Raw genomic sequence first — 27,200 nt, 5'->3', positions numbered from 1 at the left:
CTTGATGCGTACTTGAGTGTTTTGCCGCGTAAAATTACTTGTAAGATTGAAATTTAAGAAGCTTGAAGATAATTCTCTTGAGCCACTGTCCTGCTAATATAATGAAAAATACTCTAGCAGGAATTATATTAGGCAATTTAAGATTATCCTATGTTCACAAATACTTTGAACAGAAGCATTGAGAAAGTTTCTGATTCAATTCTTTAATAATATTTCTCGAAATATTTTCATTTTGTTTTACGGTTCAAGATCAATTTGAAATCATAGTACCTTATTAAAATCCAATGGTTCCAATTTAATAAGGTATAACGATGATATTGAATCGATCTTCAATTTATTAAAATTCAATGATTCGAATTTAATGAGGTATACTGATATTGAATTGATCTCGAATTGATTTACGATGTTGCGATTAAAAAGAAGAATTACGCAAAAAAAAAAAAAGAAAGAAAGATAGGCAAAAATCGATATGTATTCACTCAGGTCTTATGAAATACAATGCATTTTCACAGAAACACATTTTGGTAAGATCAATAAATAACAAGTTATTCTAGGTGGCAGTTCTTGTTGATTCACTCTGGGTAAATATCTCGTCAATCATGAATTTTTCGAATATTTTAGATGTTCATATACAAAAATTTGAAAGAATTGATTTATGTAAAATGTACGTTTGATGGATGAAGATCAAACTTTTCCTTATCTTCTGATCGTTGTAAATCATCTATATATGGTATGAAAATACTGTTTCGTTAATATAAATAATATTATGTAAATAGCGTTATAAATAATATGATATAAATAAAATTATTTACACAATATCAATATTATTCGTATTATATCGCTTAAATACATAATATGTAAAACTACACACACGTTGTTCAAGCGCAGTAAGTGTTGATCTTCGATGAGAAACGCATTGAACGTAAGTACGTTTCCACGCGGAAGATTTTTTGGTGAGTGAAGGTCCTCGAATGCTACTTTTTCTTTTTATCGAATCGAACGTTATACGTGTGTACCGAGACGTTTCCATTCGGGCCAAACCAGTTCCGGTCGGATATTATACATCGCGTGTTCCACGTAATTGCAAAATACTGCCTGCTTTATAGAATACCAACAATAATTACGAAATTTATTATTTCACAGGAAGGACAAATTTTTTGTAACCCATTTCATTAAATTTCTTAATTTAATTTCCAAATTTCTACCGGCTTCAGAATTCGGCTAAATCCAAGTGTAAAGCCGATATGCCGATATAATACGACAGAATTAATTAGACAGAATAAAAGAAAGTCATATAGCATAAACTAGAAAATGATATAGCTGCGTAATTGTTGCGTGCCTGATTCTGCAAAGTGTACAATGTATTTTACTTTTGTTTATTAATGTAAACACAATAAGAAATATCATCGTGATACAACGATTTTAATGAAATATTGTAGATTCATAGTGTAGCTGAAAATAATTAACACGTGTATTTTTTATCGACAATTGTCTGCATTTAAAAGATGAGAAGAATGGTCGGAAAATTCAGGCATTCGGGGAAGTGGTGTTCTCTGAAAGTAGCTATGATGGACATTTTACTCGCTTGATTTACGTTATACACTTTAATTTCTTAACAAGGCTAGGAAGTATTATGACTACGTTGGAAAAAGGAAATCCTCGTGGTACAGGAAGTCTGGTTACAGTTCATTGGAGGTTAGTTACTCTTAAGTGTCTCGTTGATCAATTTCTTAAGCTATGAAGGATTAGCAAAGAGATATCGCAAGTTTGCAAGGCAGAAAAGGCGGCCAAACTGTGGCACAACATTAGGTTGAAAATTGAAGGACTGTTTCAGTATATAATATGTAAGTCATGTAAAATAAGAAATTCACGTTGATAACTATTTGAATTTTTATATCAATGACTTGACTGATGCGAGCAAGTATAGAAGCATCAAAGCATATTTTACATCAAGTAAAATACAACTAGGCGTACTCAACTTGTGCAAAATTACAGAATTATTAAATTCTTGACCAAGTATTGTCGACATTCGAACTGTTGTAAACTTCGTGAAAAAAAATCGCATAACAATCTGTCTGGTCTCATTTTAAGGTTTGAAGCTTACTCTGATGTTTTTATATCGTATGACGAGCGGGAAAGTGAAGGTACTTTTCTTTTTCGAAAATTTGCCATTTTCAAATGATTGTACGGAGTTTGCAAAATTTTCTTCGAGATTCGCTTTAAAATGCCTTTGTAAAGCAGAGTCTCCCCTTTACGACGACCTTAAAAAGCTTGATGTACGATTTCTTTTTCGCCATTTTATCGCACTTTAAATGAAAAGTCGAGCTGCCGGCATTGGAGTAATAATCCAAGGTATACCTCGAGGAGGTTGCATGGTCAGACTTGTTCCTTGTGTGTAGCGTATTTAATGCGTGTGTTAACCGTGTAACGTGTGTATAATGCGTATGCTTAGGCTGCGTTAGCGTGTTTGTTTAATGTGCGTATTGTGTATGTTTAATGCGTGTGTAGTATAAAGAGGATTTCACGTTCGATTCTGTCAAAGACTTCAGGCTCGTCAGGTTCTTGTTAAATGTACTAAATACACACTAAACACACGTGTAGAAGCACAGGAGATACAAATCCAACCGTGCAAAAATGTATAAAGTATTCAAAGTAGAGTACCTATTATCATATTTAGTAAATCGGAAAAATGTCGACTTGCATGTAATTTGCATTAAATATCCCTTTACTTTACTTTACTTTATTTTTCTTTAACTATTTTATATATTTTTGCGTATTGCGTACATTGTGTACACGTTTGTACCATTATAAATTTCTGCAAATGTAAACATCCGCAATCTCCTACCGAGGAATTAGTGGGATTATAGGAACCCGAAAGAGTATTTGTAGTTAAGTAAATAACAGTTCGGATTGATCGGGAAAATAAATAGCAATGATGTTTTAAAGTGTGTATGTTTAGTGTGTGTCTAATGCAGACAAGAATCCTTGTCCTATCCTGTCAGAGTTCTCAGGTTCGTTAGGTTCTTGCTAAACGTACTAAACACGCACACTACACATGAGATACAAGTCGGACCGTGCAACTTACTCGTGGTGTATCTTAGATTATTCTAATCCCGGTGACGCTTTTTTACTTCAAAGTTCAATAAAACCGTTGCAAAGAACGGTATAACAAAAGAAAAAGTATCTTCACCTCTGCGGGCATAGAGAAAAATAAACGCAGTATTCCAAAAGAGGAAGTCTCGCGCTTTAAAATAAGCTCAGGCATATTATTGCGCGGTATTTTTTCAAGAATTTATAACAGTTCGAATATCGACAATTTTCCACGGAAAATCTTTAGCGGCTAATTACATCTATTGCACAGCCTATTACATATAATAGTCGATGCGAGTGCATACAGTCAATGAACAAAAAACATGATCGTTTTAGTCAAGCCTATTTAAGTTTAAGTAACTCGAAGTAAATGACTCGACTAATAAAAATGAACGTAGGTATTTCAAAGGATACTTTAAGTCAAGTAAAATAAGATTATACTCAATGTGTAATTTCAATTTGATTGTGATATATAACCTATTATTATGTTTGATGCGATTTTAAACAATCAATTAAAAACAAAGAGAACTCCATATTAATAGAGTGATGTCAAATCTATTTGAGTGCAAATGATTTATAGCGAGTGACTTGATTAATAAATAGATTGCGGATGTTTATACAATTCCATATTTTTACGAGCGTAGCTAAAGAAATGGAAGATAGAAATTTTAACTAGTAAACACTACAAATAAAACTTCATTAGTCACTAAAGATGCAAAAATGTGTGAAGAATCCAAAGTAGAATGTCTATTATAATATTTAATAAATTTTTTACATTACTTTACTTTAACTATTTCATATATTTTTGCATATTGCCTACATTGTGTACGCGCTTGTATCATTGTATATTTCCACAAATGTAAATACTCGCAATTTATTAATAGGAAAATAGAAACCTGATAGAATATTTATAGTTAAGGAAAAAACAGTTCCCGTAGGATAAGAAAATAAAATGCAATGATGTTTCCCGCTCTGAATTATATTCGGAAATCAAACGAGAAATCTTCGTTCACTCTAATTGTAAATAGAAACAGTCAGTAATGATATTTTCCGGGTGATTCATCCTTTGTTTGCAGTTGTAATTTTTCAAATGGTTTCTTCTTATGTAATATTAAGTGGAATATACGCTTTAATCCGTGTAGATGAGCGAATATTAACGGATTCTATAAAACAACGATGTAACATTTCCAATCTATTGACGTTACTAAAAGTTCAATTCATCGTGATAGATGATATTTCGCGAATAGGCAATAACTAATTACGTAGAAGTCGTTACGTTGACGTAAATTTCTTGCGTTGATACAACGAACAGTTTTTAATACGTGATAAACCGTGGCAGGACTATTTTGAAGCTATGACAACTGGTTTATTCTCCTTAAACTGCTGGGTCTCATGTACCTACCTTATGTACGTGTAAGTTTGTACGTAATCTTATTAGCTAATCACGTGCACAATTCGTGCACAACGGTCATGAGAGTAATTATGACTGTTGACTTCACATCTTGCATATTTTGTTTCACATGTACCATGAATACGATTTACGCGTCTGTTGAAAAATAAGACTGATGATTCGAAAACGTTGTACGTGCATTATAGAAGTGATCTTGATTAGTCGATTTTCATAAATTAGCAATATTTTACATGTTCGCGAAAGAAAATGCAGGGAGGAAACTATTCATATTTTTTCAACGTTCAAGCAACTAACAAGCATAGACAATTTTAATATGAATTAAATAACGTTTAGTATGTTCTATAAAGTTTGTATAAATTCACGAGAGAAATAAAGATTTCATAAAGGAAAGGGAGATCATTGTGGTTTCTTTGTAATTACAGATTCGTTCCAATAATTAAATTATCTGTCAATCAATGTATTCTCCTTATAGCTTTATTTTTCTATTTTTACGTGACCACGTGTGTCATATATTTGTGTCATATATTCTATAAATATCGAATAGTATCGAAGAGACACTATACCTTGTAAACTTTAGATTTATATTGATAATTGTTTAACATATATAAACCTCGATAAACAAAAAAGATTTATACATGTCTGCGAACCAAAGAAACAAATACATAAAACGCGATATTCGACTTCTTTTTTGACATTTTTCCCACGCTTTGTTGGCTATCTTTTGATTAAAGTACATATTTTAAACGGGAGTATACTGAGAAATGTCAACCGCCAAAGCACGAGGTATTATATTCTCTAACTACCAAGATAAGAATAGCAAATATGATGTGCATAAATTTGACAGATGAATCTTCAATTCAGTACAAACCGAAGTTCGGAGATAAAATTACAATTTTTAATTATTCCTCAATTCTAATGTCGCTGATTCAGAAATTCCATATCAAAATACGGAAGTATTGTTTTCACATTTGCAAAAGAGTTTTCTTTTCGGGATATATTCAACATGCTGTAATTGTTTCTTACATATCCACGGGAAAAGAGTTAATAATCTTGTAACTTCGAAAATAAATGAAACCATTCATAATGCTATGTCTATTGTAAAAACAATGGTATTTAAATCATCATCCTCTTTGTTTTCCGAGACGCTAATAGACATAGTCATCCAGAAAAATCATTGTATACCTTATAGAAAGAATATCTTTATTTAGGAATATAGTAATAGTTTTGTAACAGTCTTTAGTACCGATATTGTTTGATTCGATTTGATACTTTTGGTAAAATCACTATTGAATATTTGTATCTTTTTCAAGAGTTGGGTATTTATCTTACCAAATGACATTGGGGGACTTTTCACTGACTCAACAGAGTAATTTACATGTTAATGCGTCTCTATACCAGGCAATATAAATTGAGCAATACAATCCGATAATCTCACAGCTTTAGATACATAGCAGAATGATTAGATACATGTAAAATGTTCGTGTATAATCTACCGAGGATTTCGGCGAGATAAGATAACCGCGGAAAATAATTAGGTTTTATGAAGTATAGTTTTTGATGTATATGAACAATAAAGATTAATTACACAGTCATTAATCTTGTGTAAGACGTTTAAATTACTATTTATTGGTATGCATATTTTATAACTGAAATTGAAAATGTTTAGAAATACCAATTAAATAGACAACCTATCAAAATACAAAGTACTTGTATTAATATCTGTTATATAGCTACCATACTAATTGCTGAGTTAATTGGTAATTATATAGGATTTGGAATATACACCGAAATATAGAAAGAGATAAATATGATGAAAATTCTAAATAAGTAATTTCAAGTATAAGTTAGTTTTATTACTATGATACTTACCAGAAAGAATAAAAGATAGTCATAGGTTTATGAGGTGACTGTAAAGGCTTATTTATACAATTTCAAAATACTTTTAAGACGAAGATCAGATCATTCGGCTTAATTTTAATGTCATCGAGAAGATAACGATTTATATTACCTCCATAAATTTTAAATAAACAGAAATTTAACTCATTGCTACACCTGTATCTTATTGTTTATATGACAAATATTTATTTACATGTTTTTATGTTAATAAGCTCCTATTTCTTTTATTTTCATATATATTTTAATAAAATTCATTTCGAATAGAAGAAAGAATTGTTCAACTGAATTGGATTGTTAAATCTAAATTGATAAATTAGCAATATACGTGTATGATTTTCTCAGAGATCAAACTGGTCAAATCCATGTTTCGTTTCCCCGATTTCATTACCAATGTACGTATATGAATAATGTTCAATTGTGAAAAAATAAATGACTTACTTCCACAAGTTCATTTATCCCAAAGAGGTCGCATAAATCATAATAAACAAGATAAATTTTGAAAAATAATCATTACCTTTTCTATTTCTTAACCTTGAGGTTGATCAATGTGTGTCTCCTGAGTGGTTCATATATCAGATACATGATACGATGATCTTTCAATTTACAACTTTAATTTCCTATAAAACCGGTCGTGCAGTACAATTAATTTTGGAATTTATGAGAAGTTTACACTTTTGGAAAAAATTCAAACATAACATGGATATATTACGCGAGACTAATTTAATTCTGTCTTACGACACTTTTGTTTATCCTATCCAACTATTTCAAAACTATTGCCTTGCCCAGTCATGTGAGACAAAATGTATATTCATAACATATGTTTGATACATCTTATTATCTTTCCTTGCTGTTTACTCGATACATGATTAATTCATAACATTCCATGTGCATATTATGTACATTGCATAGTATGTACATTGCATAGTATGTACATTGCATAGTATGTACATAAGATCTATGATTAAAATCGATATCTGTTCAATCTTTATTTTAACTTAATAACTCAGATAACTTATCAAACTTATTTTATTTTTGTTATCAGTCATTTGAGTTATTCGTTTGGTTACTATACTGACATTAAAACTGGCACCGTTAAATATCCTTTTTATAATAGTATCTATTATTAATCGGGACGAAAGAATTTTGCAAGGAAGAACGAAATTACGAAAATCTATACTTTCCATATTATGCGAACTATTTATTGAATTATTTATCTTTTGTAAGAAACATATTTTCTGTTGTCCTACGCGTTGGAATTTCTAGCCCGCTAGCAAAATAATAGTTGCGTTTTGGGTTAATAAAATTTTGTCTTGACTATTGTGGAACGCATTACGATAGATTCGTACATTTTTTAATTTTAATGTTTTTTGAACACAAACATTCAAGCTTCTAAATTTTCAAATCTTTAAGCTTTTGAATTTTTTATTTTTTATTGTGCACATCGCAATAAAGCTTATATTCTTCCATCGAATTACACAATGAATTACGAATTTACGTCAGATATTAAGAGAAATGTAAAGAATAAGAAATGTATTTAACCTGGAGTTTAAACAAAATACAGATAAAATTCGCTGTCTCTCGCTTTTCCCTAATTTATTCCTAACCATGTCTCGCAGGAAAAAATTTCTGTTTCACCTTTTTTACTCGATTGCTACTCATATGCATATTTCATACTTTTACTATCTATTAGATATACATTGCTCGAAATCACAAAGTACGCTTATACGTACATTTATTTCTTGCGTTAGAAACAAAATCGGCGGATACACTTGAAAATAAGAAATTTTAAACCAAAAGAAATGTTTTATAGCCCAGTTCTAATAAATCTATTATCGGTGATACGCCTTGATAACTATTATCAACCTACTGATCTGATTCTTCAATATCGTAAAAGCAATAATCTTACAATTTTTAAACCGAAGTAACCTATTTTCTCTAAGATATTATATGTGGAGAAAACCAGAGGAAATGTACTTTTATTTTATATTTTGTTTACTATAGATCAACTACTCACAAAGTCATTATAGACGATTAAAGTGGTCAGTTTGGAATGTCTGTGTTTCGACGAGTTTCTGTTTAACAATAATAGATAAGATTAAATATTTACTGGAGATAAAAAGTGGATATTGTTCAACAACTTAACGAAAGAATGAAATTGCTTGAAATTCGGATAATATCTTTACAAATAGCAAATAATTATTTAACATAGAAAGATGACTAGTATCTGTATACATGATAGTGTATTCAAATTGAACATCTAGATCTTTTCTTGTTATTGAAGATGTGAAAGAGTAATTAAGAGGATCTATATCATGTCATTGAACTGGTCTTCCTACCGACTTAACAGCACACATAATGAAGCATCGCATTATAATATAACAGATGTTGATATGTAAAGAAATGTAGATGACCTTGGAATAATCTTTAAGACGACCTTGTTATGGAATTTTTCTTATTATCACCAGATGTAAGTCTTAAAATCATATAAAATTCACTTAGTCGCATTTTTTTTATCTTCGGTTGATATAATTTAGATATTGGATTTGACACATCCTGACGAAAGAAACTCATTTATACAATTATATTGAAAGGAAATCTTGGCCAATCGATCTTCTGTTGATTGATTTGAATTATCTGAATGTGAACTTCTATTATCGGAACGAGTTATCATAGACGAGAATCAGTGAACTCTCGTTACATTACCGTGGAACTCTATTTATTCGAATTTTATTTATTGAAACGAAATTTTGGTATAAACTAGAGTTCACAGCATGTAAGCCTTGACTTTCATTTGAAAACTTTATATATACATAAACACAAACATTTTTATCTTTATCTTTCTGGACATCTGTTCTGGACAACTTGGTCTCTACTTGTGCCTTTCTGTTTTCTTTCTCTAATTATCCCTTTCATAATTTCTATCTCCAAAGAAATTTTAATTTCGAAATTTGGTGTTCTTTTTGCTTAAATGAACTGCCGCCGATTAATTCAGAATTATTCAGTGACGAAAATCACTGAACTCGTATTGTAGTAATTGTTTTTCCTCTTGATGGATTTAGATAAATGGACCGGCAGCGTATATGGACACCATACATGTTTGTTTGTCCATAGATTTAGATAAATAGATTTTTATTGCAGAATACATGTTGTAATAGAGTGTAAATATATGCGTCTTCTTTTAAAAGCTTCTTAATTCAAATGTAAACTCAAATGCAAACCAAACGCGCAGCATCACCGACGTCATGCTCGCAATTCTTCCATAATGTGTAAAACAAGTAAGTAGGAGAATTACGTAGTGTAGGTTTGAACTAAGCGAGACCAATCTCCTTCGAGATACAGATAATCATCCATTACAGAAACTGACGCAAGTTATTGCTACCATCTAAACTAATAACGCACGTTTTATTCAGATCCAGTTCTTGAAACTTGAAAGAAATGCATTGTCATAGATCGAAAGGTGTTCTACATTTCCATAATATTTTTTCGTAATCGAACGTAACATGGCTTGCGGCGACAGCAGTGCCGAGAAATACATGAAATCTACGATGGAAATTTATTGTTAACCTGTTTTACGTCGTAAATTAATATTCCTAGGCTTTCGTATTTTATTCTGATTACAACATGCAATTTATATAGCAAAAATTTAGCGATTCTAGGCACATACAAGTTACAGCACAACTTACACAATGTTAATTCTTTAACACTCGAACTACCAAACCCGTCAAAATGATTTCGTTTCTTTATAATTACTGAAAACATATAGGTATTTTTCCAAAACTAATATTGATTTTTACTGAAACAGAGGCATGATTATGTGGCTCCATTCATTTTAATTAATATCGTTCGAATTATAATGATTGATATATAGAATATTTAAATACATATAACAGACTCATAGTTCTACTGTTAACTTATATACAGATTCTATACGGGATTTGAAATACACGAAAAAATGTCTATCGATCTGTTGTGTAGAACAAGCTTTGGTATGTTTAGCGTTGCAATGAAAATTACGCGTTATTGTATCATGTAAAAAAATTCCACATCAATTTCAAACATCTGTTCGAATAAATACCACGATTTAAAAGATCGTAGATCGTTTCTAGAGATAGGATTACTCTAAGCATCGATTACATATGGAAAAAAATGGACAATAAAAACGAATAAAAATAAATGGAATGAAATGACGTTGAAAGCAGATTCTAGAATTAAACTGTTTACCAGATTTCTATCGCAATGATTAATGAGTTATTTTGCGTCCTCGTTAAAAATATTGACGTTTCTACCTCCCGCGAAGGTCTCTCGCATTGATAATCCTTAACAGTGACTACGTATGTTTACCATTATTTACACAATTCCGAAGAGTTTATCAATAAATTGCTCTTGGACGGAGAATATTTAATCTGACTCAATGGTTTAGTTATTTAAGAATGAGCCTAATGAGAAAATTCCAAGACTGTTAAGATTACAAATGTAAGGAAAACCTGTGATATGTATTATTACACACAATATTCTTACTTTTTCTCACAATTTATTTTATACCTACGTAATAATGGCCATATATATATATATATATATATATATATATATATGTCAGTATACTTTAACTAATGTATATAAAATATTGTATATAAAAATGTTTATAAAAATATATATATAAAATGGGTATATATTATAGAAATAAATCATGACTGAAATATAATTAAATATATAGTTTAAAAATCCTGGGAAACTATAACACAGCTAGTAATAATTTACATCGGATTTAAAGAATGTAATTTATCTAGTTACAGATTCGTTCTACTATCCAATTGTAAAGAAAGAAATTGGTTGTTTCGTATTTTTCAATTGTACTAATGGAGATTCAATACGATTACAATATATGTGCGTAGAAATTATCTTGTTCATTACTGCTTTAGAAAAATGTGTTTAATTGTCAAACATGATTAGATACAATTATTGTATTGTATTGTATTCTTTTTCTTATACATATCGTGTACTGATAGCTATTCATAGTAGATTACATTTTGATAAATTAAATAATTGTTCGCTTTGATTGTATAGATTACTATAACTTGATAAATGAATCGAATGTTTACAGAACTTTTGACTTTTGGAATATTGAGATATTTTTCAATCTGCACCGTTTGTCACACTAATGAGCAAAGATAATAACGTCAACCTACGATAATAAATTTCCTTGGTGATAAAAAAATTATAGAATACGAAAAAAACTGTCTAATGTATCTAATTGCCAGGTTTTATTTTTGTTCTGCTTCTTCTTTTTCCTCATCTAACAAAATATTTTAGCACGTTGTTCCAACTGAGTCAATACGTTGTGTATCCAATATATCATTGGAACTGCGATCGTTACCAAAATAACATTTTCTAATTTGTTCAGTATATATCAAACAAATTTATATAGAAAACAGCATACAAGGGAAAAATTCTTTGCACTAGTTCGCTTACGAGAATTCTATTATCAATGGGAATTATTTTTTATAATTTCCTCCCTCAAACTATTGCTTTATTATGGTAACTTAAATTATCCTTAAAAATATATTGTAGATTATTTTTTTTAATCACGTATTGTCAACATATTGTATGGTCGCAATGAACAATACAAATTTTCTATAGTCACGACGAATGATTTTGAAACGTATCGGTTAAACTCGATCGTGGCGAAAGTTTTTTCTACGTTGCTTAACTTACATTACATTACATACATTATAAACGACTTCAATAATTCTGATATTTTATATGAAAAATAATAAAAGCAGGCACGCAAGGCTCAGGATGGTACAATTTTACTGACTTGAATTGCTCTTGGTATGTATGTAACTCGCCTACGTTGATTTAAAGCTTTAGAGGGGAAAAGTGGATTGATTGACCATACTGACCTTGGACGTGTTGGCAGTTAACGCTAATTTGTTCTAATAGATTAAGTTAAGCAAATTTAGCGAGTAGTAAAAGCTGTCAAGTAATTCTATTATCGCGAAATATATTTCCTCGAAATCGATTTAACAATTTGCCACTTTAAACTAATCTGCGCAGTCTGAAAATATTAAATTAATTGATCGATATATTTCATGATTTTATTCGTGTCCATGAAAATTTAGAATTTTTTTTTTACAAAACCAGATAGTGGGAATTTATGCAAAACTTTACTTTACTCATTTAACCCACCGTAATTTTGATTCTTTGAATTCCAAATATACGCAGTATCCGCGCGTAGAATATAACAATGAAATTCATAAACGTGTAATGATAATAAAAATAGTCAATCAAAGAAGATTGCTTACGATCGAATAAAATCATGAAAGTTAGCAGGTAGGAAGATTATCGATTAAGATTAAGTATAAAGATAAAGTTTGATTTAATTGAAATTTGTTGAGCAGCAATATTCATTTTGATGATATGTTACATATGATGGCATTTTAAGAATAAAGTAATCTGCCGAATTAACTGACTTTTGTATGCACATCTCGATTCATCATGTATAATCCGTGATTCATTTCTTGACTTTATAAAAGCCTGATTGAAATTCTTATTTCTTGATTGAGACTCTTACTTCGATTGTATAAGAACAAACTGTTTGAAATTCTTTGTAGTACTTGAAAATGTGAAGATTTTATCAATAAAGTGTCCTAAGTGAAAATTTTGTTGTCATTTATTCTACACATAATACACGTACATAAATGTCTTCACGTTTAATAATTTATACTTTATGATCAGTAGGTTATTTAAAAAATTATCTTTACTTAATTTTTTTTTTCTCGAAATACATGTCGTTTTACGTCATTGTATCTATGGCGACCTAAAATTTATAAAGCGGAGGGGATAAGTATGCTCGCAAGTTTTCCTTCAGTTTCTCTTAAAATTTTTGCATAGTTTCATTTTCCATTCGCGAGAACGATCTTTGTTATAATTACAAAATTAAGAAATTTCTTGTTAATATTATGATATCTCGAAGACTGTTTCTTTTTTACACGTATACTGATTGAAAAATAGTTTATCAACAAAACTGCTTATCGTCTTTATTGTGTTTATCAAGACAAACATTTTTTAAAAGATTTCTTCGTGTGTACATAGGTAATAACCCGCCTCTTTCTGGATATCTAAAGTAAATTATGACACTTAGAAAACAAACCGATCTTACAAAAATTATCCTACGATAAACAATATATTAATATTATGAAAATAGAAAGTACAGATAAATAGAATTTTTCTAATTTTTTATCTTTTCCCATAAATATGGAATTTTCCACGCGAGTGACGAAGTTAAAGTAAAGTTTAATCAAGACTAAAGGAAGTGATTAAATGGAACAGATTACTCGGACATTTTGATTTATTTGACTCGTCAAACAATGATCGATAACTCCTCTTACTTTACACAGTTTGTGTGTTGATTTTCGAGCGAAATTTTCTAAAATAAGAAATTAACTATGAATAAGCTTTATTTGTCTAAGAATGTAACTGTGTTTTTATCTTTCGGTAGCTAAACGCATGGACATGACGTCCGAGTGTTGTCAGTAGTCCGGAAACCATTGAGGTTAACGGTCATCGATAGATTCTTTCCAACGCAAACAGCGCAGACGTTCCGTGTTTTGCAATCACTTTAATCTGTATCGCTGTTAATTGTAATTTCTCAAGTTACCAATAGAACATTCGCATAGCAAGACATTAAATAACATTATAGATAAACAACTATTAAACATTAAACATTATAGATAGACAACTATCTAAAATATTAAAAATCAGACGAAACTTTGTCGTTCGATCCCTTTTTTTGCCTGTTTTGGATTTCGCGTATTTACTGGAAATTTAAAGGTAATAAAATGCGTGTGTACGCGATATAAAACGTCTAAAGCAGAATTACACGTTCTAATTTTTGATAGGTCAAACAAATCTCTATTACAGTTACTATACTACTATATTATTTGTAGATATTACTATATTTTCCGTTCTTCCTTTTTTCTTTCTAATATACCGCAGCGTGTTTGTAAATCGAAACTTGCGAGTGCTTTCACTCGCCGGTGCCTTAGATTCGATTAGCAAAACTACACTCCAGCGGAAATATTCGATTTATTCGCTTCTGCTCGGCAACTCGAAAAAAATGAAGAAAGGCAAAGAGAAAAAAATAGAACGGTAAAATTCAGAAAAGCGAAGATCCGCGACGTTTTCTTGTCTTCGGCAGAAAACATCCTATTTAGCGCGGTTTACAGATGAATAAGTTTTGAATATCCAACTACGTGCACCTGTCGGTGAGAACGTACACGCGAACATACACGTATATACTTTCTAGAGAAGCTTGTTGGTCTGCTTTCTAAATTTTTGAGCGAATCAGCAAACGAAAGAGAAGCTTCGATAACAAACGACGAAACGAAGAGAGACAACTTGGTTACAGTTTCCTCATAGCCAACGATAAAACTTCGTGCCGTCCCATTGTGCTACTGCATTTCGCCCGATAAGAATCTAATCGAAAACACGGAGCGTTCTTAACGCGTGACAGACACTCTATATAAGGCTAAGTGAGAGGTTGGCGTACAAGCTTCTCGGAGCTGTATCATTCAGCATGGTTCGACAGCCGTGGTTCGATCAGTGCAGCGACAACAGGTGCGTTGATCGGTTCCCTCGGGAAAGGAAAACACGCTGCGGTGTAAATGAGAAAAGAGAAAAGTAGGGAAAGGGAGGGACAACAGAACGTACAGAGAAGAGAAGAAGAGGAGGGCCTGTAAGGTGGAGGAGGAGAGGCGAGGAGATATAAGAAAGAAGAGGGAGAAAATCATTGGCGAGGGAACGGGAACGGGAACGGGAACGGGAGCGTTCTTGGTTCAAGTCAGTTCAGCGAAGTCCGTCGAAGGTGAAAAGTCTCTCTGTCTTCCTTCCTCTTCTTCAATACTGTTTTCGGACGAACGAGAGAGACTCTATCCACGATCACCTTGCCCGTTACTTTTAACGCGTAAATACCGCGCGTGGTCGCGTGCTAGTGCAGAGAAAGAGAGAAAGAGAAAGAGAAAGAGACAGAGAAAGAGATACCTATATACAACATATAGTTGATCGGGAGAGGAGTGCGCGCGCGCGATCTCGTGTGTGCCTGCCTATGTGGTTAATGCGTGCCCGTGAAGTTTTCTATCGTTCTAAAGGATAGAAGAGATATTGGTGTCGATGCTGTATGAAATTCGAAGCTAACCGAGAGACCGCGGGGAGACTGACTGACTTGTCGCATCGATGAAAACTTGTCGGATTCTAAGTATGTTTCAGGATCTAACGCTTGATTAGCCCGTCGCCATCTTCTTCCTACACACACGGTTGACAGCTTGAGTGCATTTCAAAGTATCGCATTGTTCCTATCGAGTGTATACATATATATATCGAATATATACGTATATATCGTTCGGTATCGGTCGTTGTTTTGGTGCATCTATGTGTCCTTGCCGTGCGGTCGTACCCTACCCTTGCGCCGACAAACGATAGCCCAGGTCAATTCTGCCGATTTCAGCTTACTATGTTGGAATTCTCCGTACAACATGCCGAAGTCGGTACGTACAACCAACATTTCATGTCCAGCATGCTGCACAGCCTACGTGGATCGCATGTGGTAAAGAAAGTGCTTTCTCGTTTGCCCATCTTTTGTGTAACTCGTGGCTGACCTTTCAGGTGCCCAACGCACGATCCACTCCGTGCAGTGGAACGAGACGTTCGTTTCTGTGTCTGCTTCTGTACGGCTATAACTACGTCGTTAGTTGTTTTTCTTTTGTCTCGTATATTATGGATTTTGTCAAATTTCTTTCGATACTTTTGCTTCTTCCATTCTTCGAAATATTTATATTCTCCTGTACGCGTTATGTTCGTTGGAACGCGCAAGTTTCGCATAAAAAGTCGCAGCGAATACTCGCGGGCAACGATAAAAACGACATTTTTCTCCTTTCACACATCGTTGATACATAATCAGCCGGATTAAATGACTTTGTTATGCTCCTCCTCTTCGAACGTTCCTTCATTACGAGTTAAATTATAATCGGCAAAACTAGTTATCCCGCTTAATAGACGAGTGAACAGAGAAAATATAGGTTGAACATGGGGAACGCTATATTGAACGCTGCAATAAAGTCATCGTTGTACGCGCGTAATAAAGTATCACCGCGATCATTCAATTGAAAACTGTTGTCATTCGAGGTTCAAGAACAAGCCTGCGGACAGTTTCCTGCAGGTATATAGCCGACGGCACGTTCGTTTTTTTATGCTCGTACAGTGGTAATATATTAACACTAACCAAAATATATTAACACTTACCATGTACAACCTTTATACATATATCGTACGTTTTATATAAAACAGTTTGAAATTTCGTTGTTGTTGTAACTTGACATGGTTATTATGATCGTGTTGATAAAATCCGAATGTATATATAGAGATTACAAGATATTTACTGTAAACATATAATTAGCAAGAGATTAGTATACAGTGTGAATAATCATTTTAAACTAATAATGAGTGTTAAGGGTAGTCCCATTGATTGTAAGACTTATTAACATAATAAATAATTCACTGCTTAAATATTTCAGTTTAAATATGTTAATTTTATTTAATTAATTAAATATCTTGCAGCTTCTATGTAGACTTTCAGATTTGTTTCAAACTTTACCAATAGAATCGCGATAGTCGTGTCTCATACTAGACCGTGTATGTTTTATACAAACTCATATTTTTATGAATAAAAAAAACTAGGTAGAGAATTATTTTACTTACTAAATATTATAATAGGTATTTTAGAATTTTCCATAAATACATAAAATTCCGCAGTCTACTTATCGGCGCTTATTAGTGTCGATTTAATTTCAAAATGTTTCGTATAACATACATAAAATACATCTACAAAAGGTTCCTGCAGACGTTGGAATACTTTCGCGAGGTATTGTACGTTTCACGATTATCGTTTCCTTTATATCGTAATGTTAACCTGCATGATTCGTACGAACGAGATACAAAAATATTCTCTGCCGATATTTGCCCTCTCCTTTCATATGACAAGCGAGACTGCATGCACGTTTGAAAAATTTATTACGAGAAGCGATAAAATGATCTTACAGTACCGACGTGCCTCGTGAATTTTACGTTTCGCGTCTCCTTCTGTCTTAATCTCCGACGTAAATGGTGCAAATAAAGGTATTACGTTTTTAGATAACAGCCACGCTTCTTTTTTCGCCTCGTTGAAAAGTAAGAAGTCACAGGTAGCTAGGAGGCTTGGAGTTTGCTCGAAAACATGAGATATATACCGCAGTGTAGCAATCTTTCATTGAGATTATGTGACGTAAAATTGATGATGCGTTCGCTCATTTTCATGCATAGTACGCTACTCGCTCAAGTATCACAATTGCTTGCCAAGTATCCAAGGTTATACTTCTCGTTAAAGGCCAATTACAATATTTCTTATTAATTTTTTCTAATTCTCTGCTTTGAGATTCTCTGCTTTATCTTTTTGGAATTTGAATAAAAATCAATTTAAGATAAAGATTTATTGGCCGGATAGAGTATTTATAGTTGCATTACAAACACGTGAACTTGATATTCGCGTTTATGGCTTAAATCGTAATTTTATTACAAATACATTATCCAACTCTCAATTGAAGAATTTAATCGTCTTCCTCAATCGCAATAACAGTATCAATGTAACATTCAATAAGTGTTCCGCTTAAAAAATTTTGTATAATTAATTCGTGTAAATAAATGTAGGTAAATCGGTCGTTCGATCAACTTAGTTAATCCTATCCCTTTGTTAAATCATTAATCGTGCAAAGTAAAGGATTATATTAACATTCTATCAATATTCTAATTGTATAATATTATATACATATATAAATATATATTATATTATACGATTAGAATCGTAAATAAATATTGCATATACTTGTATTACAATTTATTTACTTGAGTATAGTTAGATCGAATAAAAAAATTCAGGAATTGGTCAGAGATAGCAAAACTTGGACATTGAACAATAAAAAAGTATTTATACATTCCAAATGTTATGTTATGTTCCTTCAACTTTACGTAATTGATATCACTCATGATTTTTATGATTGTTTGCCAAACAGAGATTAATCAATATTTATAATCTATCTATTTGGTGGTAAGTACGATTCAACGGATATCGTTATTGGATAATAATGTAAAAGAAAACGTAGCGTTAACGTCATGAAAGACACTGTTTAGTGTGAACAAAATATTTTCATTGCTAGTCGATCGGAGCGTTTACGATGATTCGTGTGAGCCGGCCAGTTGTTTTGGAATTTGTTGATATAATATAAAGGTTGAAGTAACACGCAGTAATCGTCGTAACGTAAACATAGTAACCTACAATTATAATTGTCCTTGAGTAATAATCTTTGAATTCCGGTTGAGCCACGTGGTTCTCATTGGTTTTAGTTTCATTCGGTGATTTCAAATTGAACAATTCAATGGTGTAAACAACGTCAAAAATCTGGATAATTGATAAGACATTATAGTATATCTATAATATTAATTTGTCACCTTGTTTCGACTTTGTTAAATGCACAGGGATTTTAGGAACTTTTCATTGTTAGTTGCTATTGATTTGCATATTCAATGAACTTGCCTTTAAAAGTGATGGTAACAATTATCTGCTGTTACTACAATGTATGATAATTTAATCGGTTATTATATTACGTATACATAATGTAGTAATGTACTGCATAGTAACAATGCAAATTGTAGAAAAAATATTTTCATTATCAAATGACTGCAGAATAGTGTTAATTAATAATGTATTTAAACTTTCTGTATCAAATTGATTTCCTCAGAAATTTGTTTTTTTTGTCACTTTTTTAATATCCCTTTATTACAAAAAAAAGATGTGACTCGAAAAATGGTTTCTTTAAAGTTTTTTGAAATTATACAGAGAAAAGATAGAAAATGATATTTGATACTATTTTACAAATATTATTCTCTTTCTGACAGCAATTTTTAATTATTTCTTGAACGCATAATTTTTCTAGATATGACAAAACATTTTCAAATTGCCAATGTACGTGGTAGAAAGTAGTATGACAAAAATAATTCTAAAAACCTATCTGATTACTTTGTATATTTTTATTTAAAGAAATAATATGTTCTACGCTGTACGACGTAGATTAATAAAATAATCTGTTCTTGCGCTCAAAAATAATTCTTTGTATCTTTTAAAAAGAGCTAATGGTTTTGAATTGTGCATCCTTTCAATGCTACGGTACGATATAATCTATTTTATTAGTAGGAAAAGATTCGTGCAGCTGGTATAATAGAGTAATAAAATGAGCGATATTAAGACACCAATTGCCGACCTTGCATAGCTATAGATTTATTTTCCGGTACTGTTAACTTCCTGAAAGTGAGCTTGTTATGAAGTTTATTCTCGTTGAATGAGAATTAGCGTAACTTCTTAGTGTGCGGTCGACGTTCTTGTATCTTTTTTCCGGTCTGTTGTACTAGCAGGATTTTAATGTTGCACGTTCACGTGTCATTGATCGCGCTGAAGGCTTTTTTGGCGGAAAAAAGAAATTGATCACGCTTCATTCCGTGCAATGCAAATTAATCGTTTATCCTCGTTCAAACTTTTAAATGGCAATAGGAAGATTTGTTTTGTATATGAACTGTGATAGGTTGAGAATCACATTGACGAGTTGAAGTTAATAGTTGGAAACTTCTTTGAAATCTTTCGAAAACGCGGATGCTATTTCTAATATTATTAGGGAAATTTTACAGGTTGCAAATTACTAATTGCCAATATCAATAAATTCTTCTACACAGCTGGGATGAATATGATAATAAAATTGTTAATAAAACAGACAACAAATCAAATTGTGTAATAAATTGATTAATAAAATTACTGTTAAAGTAAATTCTATAAATCACAAAACATCCGATTATCCTACATGACGTATAATATTAAAAATTTTAATATTTTACAATTTGTTGCTTGTCATTCTACTGATACTACTAGTTATATAATAAATTGTTGTGTAAGACTACCCAAGTAAATTGTAGTTTCGTTGATTTACGTCAATCCTTTGTTTTTTTCCATTAACTTGTAGAATAGCTATAGCGATAGCCATACATGATCTACATTCGTGTTAGAGTTTCTAAAGTCAATTGAAATCAAATCAGATATCGTTCATTCAGCATATATCGAATCATTCGAAATAGGTTGGAGACTTTTGAATAGCTTTTGAGGCATTCTTATCATTAAAATGAAAAAAGCTTTTACGAAATAAACGCGATAGTATGATTTAAGAACTTAAAGGATTTATAATTACGTAGCAAATTGAGTTTTAATCAGCATTTGTGTTTGTTCATGTTTACTAGAAAATTTCAGCGGAGAAACCAGTTGTATTTTATGTTTCTGTCAGAATTTGTTCTACACTAAACTGATTACATCTTCTCTGAGATCTTCCATCCTAATGTTGCAATCAGATTATGACGAACAGTTATATCAATAACGAAACAACGACGAATAATAAGTTTTCTTTTATCTGCCTCTGATAATTACTTAGAAGTCATACGATAAGGAGCGTTATTGTTATTAATTGTTCACAAAGGCAATACGGGTTGTTTTACAAGAAAAAGAACGGCTAAATAAAAAATTGAATTACGCATTACATACACAACGTTCTGACTGCATATATTTTAACTGCTAACAGAAAATATTGTCTAAGTGTTAGTATTAGATATAAGATGAGATATGTGTGTTTGAGATGGGAGTGTGGATAGGTGTGGGTCTTTGTACGTAATGAGTGTTCCAGGTAAGGTACGAGAATGAGTAAAAGTCAGAAATATGTAAGGCAAGTCTCTTTTCCGAGCCGTAAAGTCGAAAAACAAGTAGAATATACTAATAGAAAATATTAATTTTAATAATATATTATTCGATGATTTTTTAATTGACATTCTATTTGGAAAATTGTCCAGGCTACGTAAATACTTGTGATTCAAAATAGTTTTATCTTCTTTTCTCACTATTTCTATATTTTATAAATTGCTTATCTTTGCTATTTCGATAGTTCCTTTAAAATTTACCTACGTCGAAAACGTATGTACCAGCATTATTGCTTTTTGTAACGTCACTTAGCTGTTACTTACCGGTGTGTATATACGTGTGCGTATAGATAAGCAGCATACTTTCTACTGTACAATTAATCAGTATTATGTGTAAAAATATACATTGCCGTTCACAAGTCACTGGACGCTTGAATACAAGGTAAATCGACTGCTTGCTTTGAGCAAAATTTTAATGTATTACACACACTCTTAACATTGCGTAATTTCAACATTTGACATAAATGCTAACTTCGTTTCATAATGTAGATTATCTCATGGTATAGAATTATGCATATTTTAATCCAACCGAGCGACTTACGGGTAAACGGTAAAATATCAATGCAGAAAGTCGTATCAATGTTCAAATGATAATTTTTTCTAAAATAAACAAGTATCCGGTGACTTATGGACGGGACTGTATATGAAATTTAGCGTTAGATCAGTTCGATATTTGCGGAGCTAACTGTTGCTACTTCGATCTACAAATAAATTCATCGAGTGTATAATGATATAAATATGTTTTTGAGCCATTCAGAAGCCAAGTCGATTAACTCTATTTTCTAAGAATTTTATCAAAGAATACACACATACTAAAGATTGATATTTAATTCTTGAAAAATCGAACAATTAACCTCGATAAAATAGTATCGATCAGTCTGACTTTTACATAACTCATATGCATTAGAATTTTTCTTACGGATGAATTATGTATTAAAAGAGCATATCGTAAACTTTATTTTTAAAGATTTAGCCAAGTATATGCGTGATTAATACGATAGCCTAAAAATATACGTATCTCTTTAACAATACAAATTTCCACTATTTTTTATCATTGACCATGGAATGTTCAACTTTCAAGTTTCAATTTCTACATACATAGATAAGCAAGGAATGCATCTTGTTATCAATGATAGCGTACCTTTCTTTTTTTTTTACGAATGATAGCGTACCTATTCCGCGAATAACTAACAATTTCAAAGAGAATATTTATCCGTGAAGCATGGAAGGCCGCGATCACTTTCTAGGGCGCGTATGTTTATAACGCGACGTGCATTAATAATTGCGTTTGAGAAACGTTAAATAAAGACGAGAGTGCAGAACGATCTTGTTTGTCTTGGTTTCAGCTCTTTCCACGGCCACCGAGGATGTGGGAGATGGAATTCAAGGGCACGATAATGACACCGGTGAGTAAATTTTGACGAGCCAGTTCAATTTATTCTATCATAAAATTCATTTATATTACATAAGAAATATACTTGGTATCTACTAGGATGGATATCACATTTCCATCTTGCTATATCGTCCAAGTTACTACTTCGAATCAAGGTCGATTTACCTCTAGCCGACACGTTATTCTGTTTAATATATGGAATTAGGAAGTTCCATACTCCCACTTTACGATCACCTTAAACAGCGATCTTTATTCACCTAAATACGATTGTATATACCTGTCTCGTTGGAATCTATAGCTTTTGTTTGAAAATTCTATAAAAAAACACACGTACATGTATATTATATACACAGAATATATAATATACACTTTAAAAATTATCGACTGCATTAAATTCCTAGACTCGTTTAAATTCCTAGCATTTGTTTGCAAATTCTATAAAAAGTATACATATGTGTATTTATATACAGAGAAAACTGCATACGTGTAATGTATGCCTTAGAAGTTTTGAATTCGTTTGAAGTTCAGTTGTATCTTCGTTAAACTATTTTTAAACCATCTCGACTGAAGCTCGATATCTTGAAGAATCGACGATTGAAAAAAATTGTAATAGTAGTATAAGACATAATTAAGCTTGTTATATAAAATCCGGTAATATCTAGTTTTCTCACGGAATTAACCGATATCTGTATCAAAGAAGAATCTATATTAAGAAATTGATTTCATTTCATTTTAAATTACGGATAAACAAATTGAATGTACAATTTAAAAGATCAATTCAAGGATAGCGTGTACGTGGATTTAGATTAACCATTTCGTAAATTTTGAAACGTTTCCAACTATCCAAGAATTTTATAATTTAATTCGAGGAAACCAATTATCCTCCCTTCCTTTCAATTTAAATTGAACGTCGGTAATTCACATTTTACGATGTACTTACAGCTATCGATTCTTGAGAATTTTATAATTTCAAAATAATTAAGCGACGACGTTTATCATTAACAAAATGATACGAAAGACGAATGTTACATTTCGACTGATTTTATTTTCTATACAATAGAATACGCTTTATCAAAATTTTCGTCATTTTATTGCATTGCCTTATTTCTATTGATTATACGTAGATACAATGTGCACCTGTCGGATATAATCTAGACCTAGCTTATACTGTAATGTGTATCTCGGCTATGCTTAGTCATACCTATCCTAGAACCGACTAATTTGTCACTTCGGAAGAAACCTAGCCTCACATGATCATGAATAACCTCACACGTGTTGCAAGTCATTATAATTGTTCGCTGTACGACTTATACATATAGAATGTTATGAAGCCACTAAATTATGGATATGTATGCAGTTTAGTTATAGTCGAGAGAAAATTAAACGATCTGCAAGACCACTCTTTACAAGATTCCATAACTCTATGATTTAATTAAACCTGATTCTTATATAATACAATTACGAATACATGTACAACAATCGTGTAACACGACGAATATTCTGATAAAAAACAAATTTGAATGTGTATATTGAATAGAAATTGAAGATACTAGACTATTTTTTTAGGTTCGTAGGAAAAGGTAAAAAAATAGAAAAGATTCATTTTTGTGCCTTCCTATTTCTTAGAAATGAATAAAAAACCGTAATCCATATAGTTATCACTATCCATATAATTTTATAACTAATATCTTTTAATCTTCAACTTTAAGACCTTAAGGTAACGTTCCTGTTCTAGGAAACGCTCAACAGATTTAATAATTTGTCCGGATTTACATGGGAAAAGCTACTTCCCTATTCTAAGGAACATCGAGAAGGTTAAAAGTTTTCCGAAACTTCGAAAGCTTGTAAAACGTTCGTAATAACACTGAAGAAAAAAGTCAGTACAGAACATGATTGCGAAAGATTTTTAGACTACAATCGAATATTAGTTTAAACGTGTCAAGGAATCTATTTATCGTTTGAAATTCACAGATACGCTTGTTGATCGATCGTTCAATCGTCAATCGATATTTCTCGTGCTGTTTGATCCACCTTCTCTTACGCTACGCCAAAGAATTTGATACAGAAATCTTATCGGTAACATCCAATTTATTAGTCGTACTTTGCTTTGAAATCATGGACTTTAGATGTTGATATACCTTTTATATTTGAAAGAAAGGTTAATCGATAATGAGAAAATTCTTCTTTATCTTGCTCCCCTCTAGACTGATAAATTTATGATACGTCGGAAGAGATTGCGAGTTGTTTTCACGTTACCTTTGCCCATATGTCTGTTAGGCATTTCTTACACGAGATTCGAGTCGTTTTCATCGGGAATTCGTGAAGGGCTATATGCTTTTAAGCGGTTACACTTGCCATACACATTCGGTCCAGGGTCGACTAGTCCAGTTCCACTAGTGAACGGCGATTAATACACGTTTGTGTATTTATTCTCTAGAGTTTTCGATTGATGTATTCGATTGGCTAAACTCGAGATCGCGAGATCGCCATTTGTATCACGGTCGTTACGGTTCGGAGTAATTAACCGTAACGAAATAAAATTTCCTTGTCTCTTATCCGCATACATACGTAGCGATGTGCGAAAATCTCAGACTATTTACTATACTGATCTTACAACGACGATTGGTCATATTTTTATGAAATACCTTTTACATAGCTACGTGTAGAAACGATTTTTATATTGTCGCTACATCCTGATAACTTATAGTTCTTCTTGATTTATAACATTTCGATAAGTAAGGTCTTAGATTAAATGTCGTACGATACACGAGAAGAAAGGAAATCGAGAATGTAAATAAATTGTTTGAAAGGGTAAAAACAAATTGGCAGGTCGTACGAAATATATTCACGATATATTCACGAAAATTATTTGACAAGATCGTCGAAAGAAATTTTGTTATCAGGAGGACAAGAAATTGTCACACATGCAAATACGATAATTGTAATAATATCTAAAAAATATTAGTTATTTTAAATTAGTCGATATTTCTTTATGAGGTCGTTAACGAGAATCCTTGAATTATTATTTGGTCGTGTGTAATTGACATGACGTGTTACGTGTTTAGTATTTTTATATTTATTTATAAAAACGAAACATTTTCATTTGTTAAGTGGCCTAATACTTTTTTACGGTACTGTATTTAGATGCATATATATATATGTATATTGTGTACACGCGCGTGGCAAATACATTTATTACGTTATCATTTACGTCTTTGCACGATAAACAATCGAGTGACATTATGTCTGATATTGAAACAAACACTTGTTTGTGTTATGAGTGCGTATGTAGCCTCTGTAGAAATGAAAATAAATCTGTTTTCATGTACTATACGATTCCTGTATATCTATTCAAAATGACTGACGTTACAAAGATAATTTAGCTCCAGTGTGAATATACAGATGCTGGGAACATGGTATGTACTTTTTCAAATTACATTTTTCTAATTTATTAATTCATAAAACTGGCAGGCTATTAGAAGACTGAAAAAACTATTAAAAAGAAGAAATAATTTAGTGATTTCGTAGTTCCTATGTAAAATACGATTATACCCGATAATAACCAATAATAACCAGTGCTGAAACGACATATTTTGCTTATGATTTTATAACATGATATGATTATAATATGATTTTATAATAATAATAATTTAATTTCTTTTTCTTTAAAGGGGGAGCACTAAAATACGATAAAATAAAGTAGTGTAACAATAAATGGCAAAATATTCAAATAGAAGATCTTAATATTTTGCTGTTCGATAATGCATTGTTAGGATAACTCTAACAATTTGTTTTAGTTTGTTTGTCTATACGAGTCTCTTCTTTGATGACTCAAGGCTCACAAGACCTTGAAACAGTCCTTATTATGGAAAAAGACTCGTCCCTTTAGTAGTACATGCAATACCGCTGGTTTAGCGTATTACATGAGTAATTTCTTTAACGTTTGACTCGGACGATTTTCTACGTTGTTGCAATATACTGTTACGTTGTGTACTCGAATATAGTAGCAAAGAAGTAAAAGGTATTTTAAATGATACAATTCTTTGAAAGTTTGCTTACAATTAATACGCAGAAAGTAGATATTGATATATATATGTAATATTACTATACATAGTATATGCACGTAATGTATATAGATATGCAATCTATATGATTGATAACATTATAATATTAAAATATCGTAAAATATTCTGATGAAGTTTGTATAAAGGTATGGCGAATAATGAGAATCATAGCTTCTGCCAAGCAATATGATTAAAATGAATTACGAGTTTTTGCTTCGCTGCTGTTATTTCTTGGTACTGTCTATCGATAAGTGTTTGACCAGGCAACGGGAAAAGTCTTATGACGTGATACTCTTTTCGTAGGTACATTCCTCGCTGCGTTTCATCCAAGTTGAATCATTGGACGATAGAATGTAAACGTCATAAATGATTATTTTTAATATGTTACTTATTCTCTTTCTTACGTGCACTTTGATATTTTGGGTATTTCGTACATTTTTTTATAATTACCCAGGAGACGTAAGGAAACGCGAGG

General features: G+C 31.7%; 2 protein-coding genes across 4 annotated transcripts in view; one reads left to right on the top strand and one right to left on the bottom strand.

Annotated features, from left to right (window-relative positions):
- Positions 1–19,733, bottom strand: part of LOC126865494 (glycerol-3-phosphate dehydrogenase [NAD(+)], cytoplasmic-like) — a 78,064-nt gene extending 58,331 nt beyond the window's left edge. The window contains exon 1 of the transcript XR_007689578.1: positions 19,730–19,733. The gene's annotated coding sequence lies outside the window, so the exon portion shown is untranslated. The remainder of the gene's footprint in view (positions 1–19,729) is intronic.
- The window catches only part of LOC126865495 (uncharacterized), a 65,628-nt gene that overhangs the window by 5,315 nt on the left and 33,113 nt on the right, over positions 1–27,200 (top strand). For 2 of the 3 annotated variants that reach the window (XM_050618069.1, XM_050618070.1), the window contains exon 3: positions 22,615–22,674. The exons of the other annotated variant lie outside the window; for it this stretch is intronic. In XM_050618069.1, coding sequence (XP_050474026.1) covers positions 22,615–22,674 — 60 coding nt within the window. The remainder of the gene's footprint in view (positions 1–22,614; positions 22,675–27,200) is intronic. 3 annotated transcript variants of the gene reach the window in all.

Source organism: Bombus huntii, chromosome 5, assembly GCF_024542735.1.
Source record: "Bombus huntii isolate Logan2020A chromosome 5, iyBomHunt1.1, whole genome shotgun sequence".
Lineage (NCBI taxonomy): Eukaryota > Metazoa > Arthropoda > Insecta > Hymenoptera > Apidae > Bombus > Bombus huntii.
The sequence above is the reverse complement of the archived record's forward strand: the minus strand, read 5'-3'. Positions and strand labels throughout refer to the sequence as shown.